At 46.1% G+C, this 8,049-nt stretch overlaps 1 protein-coding gene across 1 annotated transcript in view; it reads right to left on the bottom strand.

The window, feature by feature from the left end:
- Nucleotides 1-2,442: 2,442 nt before the first annotated feature.
- LMCD1 (LIM and cysteine rich domains 1) overlaps nt 2,443-8,049 on the bottom strand; it is a 58,151-nt gene continuing 52,544 nt past the window's right edge. The window contains exons 5-6 of the mRNA XM_042930030.1: nt 3,808-4,023; nt 2,443-3,100 (exon numbers count right to left, since the gene is read on the bottom strand). Of these exons, the coding sequence (XP_042785964.1) occupies nt 2,942-3,100; nt 3,808-4,023 (375 nt within the window). The 3' untranslated portion in view covers nt 2,443-2,941. The remainder of the gene's footprint in view (nt 3,101-3,807; nt 4,024-8,049) is intronic.

The following is an 8,049-nucleotide window of genomic DNA, read 5'->3' as shown; positions in this document are numbered from 1 at the left end:
ACTACAGAACTGCCACTCAGCTCTGGTGGTCCCTTGGAAAAGGCAGCAGTTGAACACAGCGTGGGGAACTCCCAGAAGAGGGAATAGCTTGAGTGATGGTGCAGAGGTGGAGAAAGCATGAAGCAGGGACCTGCAAGCTTTTCACCAGGCCTCTGAATGGGGAGCAGGAAGCCAAGGTGGTTTGGGGCCGGAGAAATTAAGAAGCTTGATTGCAAGCCTAAGAAGTTTTGATTTTCTTCTAGGTATGCAACAGGGAGCCCCTGTTTTAGAGGAGGCCTGTGTTTCTGAGCAGTTCATCTGGGCAGTGTGTGGAGAGGGTGAGTTCGGGTAGGGAGACTCACTAGGACACTATTGTCAGTCTCGGCTAAAATCATTCAAGGAGAAATAAGACCTCAGTGATAGAGGGAAAGCCATGACAGTGACCTATCTGACAGGAAAGGAGTGTCAGAGAGGATTCAGGTATTCCAATGACAAGCGTGAGGTGTTGTTAGTAGACATGGGGAAGGCAGGAGGACGTTCTGGGTGATATCTGGTAGGGTCTACTGGGGGACATCACTCCTGCCCACAATGGTGTGGACAAAGATACCAGGATAAAATCAGTCAGGTATCATGCTGGGGTTTCAGCAGAGGAGAGAGCATGTATCCAATAATCTCTCTATCCAGTCATCACTACCCCTGCTTAAAACTCTTTGAAGGTTCCCCATTGCTCTTAGGAGAGACTGGTCTTTTCCACTGCCCACAAAATTGGTGCAACTCTTATGCCTCACATCTCTGTATGTACCACAGTAGTCTTCTGTAAGCCCCACTCATGGGCCATGGTCACCACTGTATCTTCAACACTAATATATAGGTACTGAATAAACTGATGCTACTTCAGCCACAGGACCTTTGCACATGCCACCCATGTATTTATCCTTAACCATCTTCCTTTCCCTCTTTGGCTGCTCAGAATTTACTCACCCTTTAGATCTCAGTTCAAGTATCACTTTTCCAGGAGCACCTCTCCTGTCTAGGTCCAATCTCTTTTATATTCTTTATAGAGACATGTTCCTCCCCTTTTTATAATTTTACATTGACTTGTCGGAATATTTGCCTAAGGCCATTTCCCCCACAGACTGTAAAGTCCAGGAGGCAGGGGTATTGTGCTTTCTATGAACACTGTTTCCTGTACTCAGGTTGCTTAATGGAACTCTGTAATGCCCAGTGGATATTTGCAGAATGAATGAGTGAGTGAGTGAGTGAGTGAATGAAAGAGTGAATATTCCTTTGGTGCCTCTGGGAAGGGTTTGAGAAGCAAGTAAAGGTGCTTGAGTAGCACCTTACAGGACAGATAGAATTTCAACAGATGGTGTTGGCCTTCAAGTAACCAGCACAGAACTGGGAAAAGCTCAGAAGAGGGCTTGACCAGAGGCAGTGGGTGAATGTCTAGGAGAAAGAGGGAAATGGAAATCAAGAGAAATGAAGGGTTCCAAGGCCAAAAAGACAATTAAGCCAAATCTTGGAAGGATTCAAATGTCAGGGTGAGGACTTGGTTCTTAACTTGGAGACACCAGGGAGCCAGGCAGGGTGGGTGAGGACGATGACACAGCCCAAGCTTCTCTCTGGGGGGCGGACGGACACGACAGGGTAGCAGGTGACTGGAGCAAGGAGCTGGGAACAGAAAACCACCTCAGGAGGCAATTGCAAAAGCTTTGGTCAAACTTGCAAGGTCAGGGTATTATAGGTAAGAGATGAACAGAGTGAAATTCGGGTGGGAAAATGAAAGAAACTTGGCAACACATGGGAAATTTGAGAAAGAAGGAAAGCCATGGGTGACCGGTCTGTGAGCCCCTAAGCCTCATGTCTTTTTTTGTCTCTGTTTCCCCAGTAGAGAAAGAGATTCCTTTTGTTAGATGTTGTGCAAAGGAAACTAATCTGGGAGCTGCAAATGCTCAGAGGTCATAAAAAGAGAGAAAATCTGGCCCAAAGACCTATTCTATTTGGCTCATTCTGTGCTGAGTTGGCAACGTTTAGAAGAAGAGAGATTTCGCATAAACATCCTATATTTCTTCAAGACTGCCCTCACTGGTCACCATGTTCCCCGGGGCACCCATTGGCCGAGCTCAGGTAGCCCTGTGTGGCTGCTCCCCAACATTCTACCTGGTCTCACTCTCAGAGGGGTTCGCTCATTCCCTGTGAGGGCAGCCGATCAGCTCCCAGAGGCTGCTTTTTGATGTACCGTAAACCATGACATGTCCCATCACTGATCTGGGGGTTCCTGGAACGGCGGTCCAGGGGTTCTGCCTTGAGCACCTGTGCTCACAGAGAAATCTGACGAGACGCGGTTGGCAAGGAGGCGCAGCACTTCTGTGCCTTCTGCCACCGCCAGCACTCAGGACAGAGGGGCTAAACGGGTGCCATGCAATCACCGCCATGGTGTAAATGACTAGATCAGGGCATAGATGGACTTCATCAGACTTTTATTGAATACGTTCATCATGCCAAAAACATCTTTTTTTATTTCAAATTCAAATTCCATTTGAAAAGGAGGCCACAAATGACTGTTGGGATCCCAGCCAGCTCCTGGAGGAGCCCCAACGTTCATGAGAAAGCACACACATCCGACAGCTACGCGATTTGATCACTCAGAACTGCATTTTGGGAAACTCCTAGAGATCCCTTGCAGGATGCCAGTTGTGTCTGTAGTTGGTGGCTGGGAAACAACAATGTAACCCCATTCTTAGACCTCTCAGAACACTGCTGGCTTTAAACCTATTGACTCTCAAGGATCTACCAGCCTAGAATACGTGTGTGTACGTGTGCATATATATATTCCCACTGAAAAAAATCACTGGTTTTGTTGCCTGCTGGCCGTCACATCGGACCCTTAGAATGACCTCAGCACCCCTGGCTCCCCTCCTTGGTGGGATCCTGTGGATTCCGGCTGTGGCCGGGCAGCCCTTCAGGAGCGTTTGGACTTGCTACAGGTTGGGCACAGCAGCTGGCCCTTGGTGATGATGTACGCCCGGCCGCTCAGCTGCTGCTCACAGCCTTCACACACGAAGTGCTTTCGGTGCCAGGCCAGGTCTTCCACACGCTGGTAGTCCTCCGAGAATATGATCTGGGGAGGGGAGCAGAGACAGTGCGCCAGTCAGGTTCTGTCCCTTGTGGAGACAGGGCATCGAGGACAAGTTGCAGAATGGTGGTTCCTCCTCCCCCATTCTCGTGTGACCTTCAAATGCGTCAGTGGAGGAATGGGACACAAACCTCAGGCAGTAAGTACGGTTATCTGCACAGGTCATAATTGTCTCTTAGCTTGTTAGATGGAAAACAAAATTCTCTGCCGTAGGCCAGTTTTACTTAGCTAGCAGCCATGATACTCTTTGGGCCGAATCCAAAGCCCGGCTTTGTTCTGAGATGGGATTACATATCCTGGTGAAGACAGCCCAACAATAGCTAAGTGGCCAATGGCCAGTCTTCACCAGCAAGGTCACACAGGGTCACTGGGGCTTTGAATAAATAACACTTCTTTTTTTTAAGTTCGTATTATTTTGAGAGAGACAGAGCGTGCAAGCATGCAAGCGGGGGAGGGGGAGAGAGAGGGAGAAAAAGAATCCCAAGCAGGCTCTGCACGGACAGTGCAGTGCAGAGCCCGGCGTGGGGCTCAAACCCATAAACTGTGAGATCGTGACCTGAGCTGAAACCGAGTCGGGGGCTTAACTGACTGAGCCACCCAGGCGCCCCACATACTTTGGAATATGTACTTGTATGCTGAGGAAGCCCTGAGGCTCAGAAAGAATTCAGAAAGAGCAGAACAGCTCTTCTCACCTCATCGCAGCCAGAGCACCGGGGCCGTATGCTCTCGCAGTAATGGCGGCCACACCAGGGGGCACCGTCCTTCCAGAAGTAGATGAGGTCCACCAGTGGCTCCGAGCACTTGGCACACACAAAGCAGGTGGGGTGCCACTGCTTGCTGTAGCCTGCCCTGTCTGAGTAGACCACAGGGCTGTCCGCAGGGGCCACTCCCTTGCAGAGCTCACAGACCTAGAAGGGGAGAGGACACCAGGGATATAAGGGTCAGGAGAGCATAGTGACATGGGTTTGAGCTTCAGCTCATCTCTTTCCTTCCTGGGGGCCCTCCAGCAAGTTACTAAACCTCTCTGTTCCTCAGTTTTCTCATCTTCAAACCTACCTCATAGGTTGCTGTGGGGACGAATTAGTTAGTTGTTTAGCTCAGTGAGTCTCAAACTTTTTATCCTCAGGACCCTTTATATTCTTACAAATTATTAAGAACCCCAAAGAATTTTTGTTCATATGGGTAACAGCTGTTGGGATTTACCAAAAGAAAAATTAAAACTGACTAAAAACTTGAATAACTATTTGTTGATTCATTTAAAATAATAAACCGACATGTTAATATAAATATTTGTAATTGAAAATAACTGTAGGGGCGCTTGGATGTCTCAGTTGGTTAAGTGTCCAACTCTACATTTTGGCTCAGGTCATGATTTCATGGTTCATGGGATCAAGCCCCATGTCGGGCTCTGTGCTGACAGCTTGGAGCCTGCTTGGGACCCTCTCTCTCCCTCTCTCTCTGCCCTCTACCGCATGTGCACATGCTCTTTCTCTCTCCAAACAAATAAATAAACGCTAAAAAAAAAAAATAGCTCCATTTTCCCCAGACAGAAACATTTAGTGAGAAGAGTGGCATTGCTTTATATCTTTGTAAATCTCTTTAATGACTAGCTCAATAAAGGACTGCAGGATTCTTGTAACCGTTGTGGCTTTTCGTCTTTTGCATTATGTTGCTTTCTTTGAAATATATGAAAAAAATCTGACCTCACCCTGCTATGGAGTTAGAAAAGGAATGGAGGAGTATTTTAATAGCCTTTCCAGATAACTGTGGATATTCTTCCTTGATACTAAATCAAAATGGGACAAGTGGTAGTTTCTCAAAAGTCAGTGGGGAATCTGAACCATATCAATTAACCTCTCATCCTGCTTACATTAAAACCCACTGGACCACCTTGCACTTTGAATGGATCTTTTACCCACGTGTAATTATTTTTTATTTATTTATTTTTTTGAGAGACTGAGTAGGGGAGGAGCAGAGAAAGAAGGAGAATCCCAAGCAGGCTCCAAGCTGTCAGCGCAGAGCCCAACTCTAGGCTCAAACTCAGGAACCGTGAGATCATGACCTGAGCCGAGGCTGGGTGATTAACCAACTGAGCCACCCAGGTGTCCTGTATAATTATTTTTTTTTAATGAACTTTACATTTTAAAACAGTTCTAGATTTACAGAAAAATTGTGAAGATACTACAGAAAGGTATTTGCCCCACACCTAATTTCCTTGGTTCTTAACATCTTAAAGTGATATACTTGTCACAATTAATTAACCAATATTGATATGCTATTATTAAGTAAAGTCCCAACTTTATTCAGATGTTCTTAGATTTTCCTAATGTCCTTTTTCTATTCTAGGATCCTACATCACATTTAGTCCTCATGTCCCTTAGGCTCCTTTTGCCTGTGACTTCTCAGACTTCTTTTGTTTTTGACGACTTTGACAGTTTGGAGGAGTACTGGTCAGGTGGACCTCAACTGGGATTTGTCTGATGTTATTGTCACGATTACATTGGGAGAAAAACCACAGAGGTTAATTGCTATTCTCCTGACATACTTTCCAGAGTACATATGTAATCCATCAAATCTTTTGAGTCATTTTGGAGTTATTTTCCAGCTCCTCAAAATTCCGATGATGATGATGATGATGATGATGGCAGTGGCTATCATTTCTTAAAGACAGGTCTACATCCAGCGTTATGCTCAGGATTTTGCACTCCTTACAGAAGCCCTGGAGAGATATTCCCCCTTCTAGATTTAGCTCCCTTTTAAGGAAATCATTATTTCCCTCCAGACTTGGCAAAACTGAGTTTCAGAGAGTTTCAGTGGTTGTTCATTAATATACAGCGGATAGGAGGCAAAGCTGGGATTTGAACATGGGCCAAGCCTGACCCCAAAGCCAAGGTTCTTTCTACTATACTGTGTGTAGGTGTCCATAAACTGCAGCCACACCAAACCCTGATGCTCCCTGTACTCGTAAGACCCACTGGCTAAGAACAGATTTTACGTTTGAGCTCCAGTTCATTGAAATGTTTTCTCCCAAAAAAGAACTTCATTTTCCTCATTAGTAGACCTGTATTAAGGACTGAATTGTGTGCCTGCCACCAATTCATATGTTAAAGTACTAATTCTCAATGTGACTGTATGTGGCTACAAGACCAGGTAATTAAGGTTAAATGAAGTCATAAGGATGGGGCCCTAATCTGACAGGACTGGTGTCCTTACCAGAAGACTAGGCACCAATCAACTTCTCTCCCACCCTGTGTGCACACAGAGGAAAGGTCCTGTGAAGACACAGGGAGAAGGCAGCTATGTACAAGCCAGGAAGAGGGGCTTCATCAGAAACCCACCACACCAGCACTTTGATCTTGGACTTCCAGCCTCCAGAATTATGATAATAAATTTCTGCTATTTAAGCCACCCAGTCTGTGGTGTTATGTTACGGTGGTCTGAGCTGACCAATGTAACCTGTATTACAAAAACCTGTATTTATATTATTAGATTGTGAATTTCAGAAATGGAAAACTGTGGAAATTTGTTTTCCCTCTTGTTACATAAAGTACCTACATGATATCATCAGTTTTGGCTCTGGGCCTGCAACACCTAAAATATTTACCATTTGGCCTCCATGAGAAAATGTTTGCAGACCCCAGCTTTAGATGAGGACTCTAAGCTTACCAAGCACCAATTATGTGTCAGCCAAACTAGAAATTTCGTTCTGCCATGCAGACAGGAGTAGGCATAAGTTAAGAGCCTAGACACTTGGCATTCTTAAGTTATATAGTTTAATTACATTCTTAATATATATTCTTGCGTATGAAGAAAAAATAAAAGCTACGATGACAAAAAATAGGGAAAGAAAACCAGACCACAAAGAATGCCCATGTACTGCTCAGGGGTCCCTGAGCACAGTAGTTGTTGAATGAATGTCTACATAAAAAATATGCTTGGCTAATGGATCTGGACAGCTTGACAATGTTCCTTAGAATGTGCTGGACTTGTTGTTTCAGTTATGCCCACAAGAATGAACGGTGTGAGTCCTTCACCGCAATGAAAACCCTGTTCCTCTGCACGTGACTGAGTCCCAGCTCCCATGGAGCTCATCAGAGGTCTTAAACCAAAAACAAGTGATGAATCATCATTTACTTATTTTCACCATCCCTTCAGCACAGCCAGGACGTGTAAACTATTTGGCAAGTGTCATGTGAGTACCAAGTGAGTTTTCTGTCCGCCTGGCTTTCTAAATTTCATGGGACGAAATTTCCAGCCCTTTTCGTCCAGCAAAGAAGGGACTTGGGGTCAATCCACCACCTTGGCTGGGTATCACTGTGGTATACCAGTGGGGCTCCCAACTCCAGATTTCCAGATGTTGCTTAACACGGAAGCAGAGAAAGGGAAAGAGATAGAAATGCACGTGGCGGAGTCTGGGGAGCATCTGAAGGCACCCACAACCCACAGAAGGAAACGGAGGGCTGGGAGGTCAGAGGGGCAGTCTGGGTGGCTGTGAGCCTAGGTTATGGCTGAGATCTCTGGAGGTAATAGGGGGCCATTACTGGTTCTTGAGGCTGGAAGGGCTGTGTTTGGTTTGCACTGGAAGGAGATAGTTGTAGTGGCAGGGGCAGCATGGAGAAGGGAGGGAGAGTCATGCCCGCAGAGCTTGGTCCTGACCTTCCCCCACCACATCTGAAAGTGCTGTCTTAAGCACCTCCCTCAGTGAGGAGTGGCCCTTCCCTCATTGTTCCCTCAGCATCCCTGGCTCCTGGCCTCGTTATTACCAGTAGCCAGCCCTTTTTAAAGCAAACAGTGTCACTGCCATTTTATGAAAACAAGATGTCCGAGTAATGAGCCCTGTCAGCATGTGTCAGGAACAAATTTCCTCCCTTGGCCTCTGAGCTATTTTCTGTGTTCCTTTCCCTGTCTGACAGTGTCCTGGATAGTAGATCTGA

The sequence above is a fragment of the Panthera leo genome, chromosome A2, assembly GCF_018350215.1.
Source record: "Panthera leo isolate Ple1 chromosome A2, P.leo_Ple1_pat1.1, whole genome shotgun sequence".
Lineage (NCBI taxonomy): Eukaryota > Metazoa > Chordata > Mammalia > Carnivora > Felidae > Panthera > Panthera leo.
The sequence above is the reverse complement of the archived record's forward strand: the minus strand, read 5'-3'. Positions and strand labels throughout refer to the sequence as shown.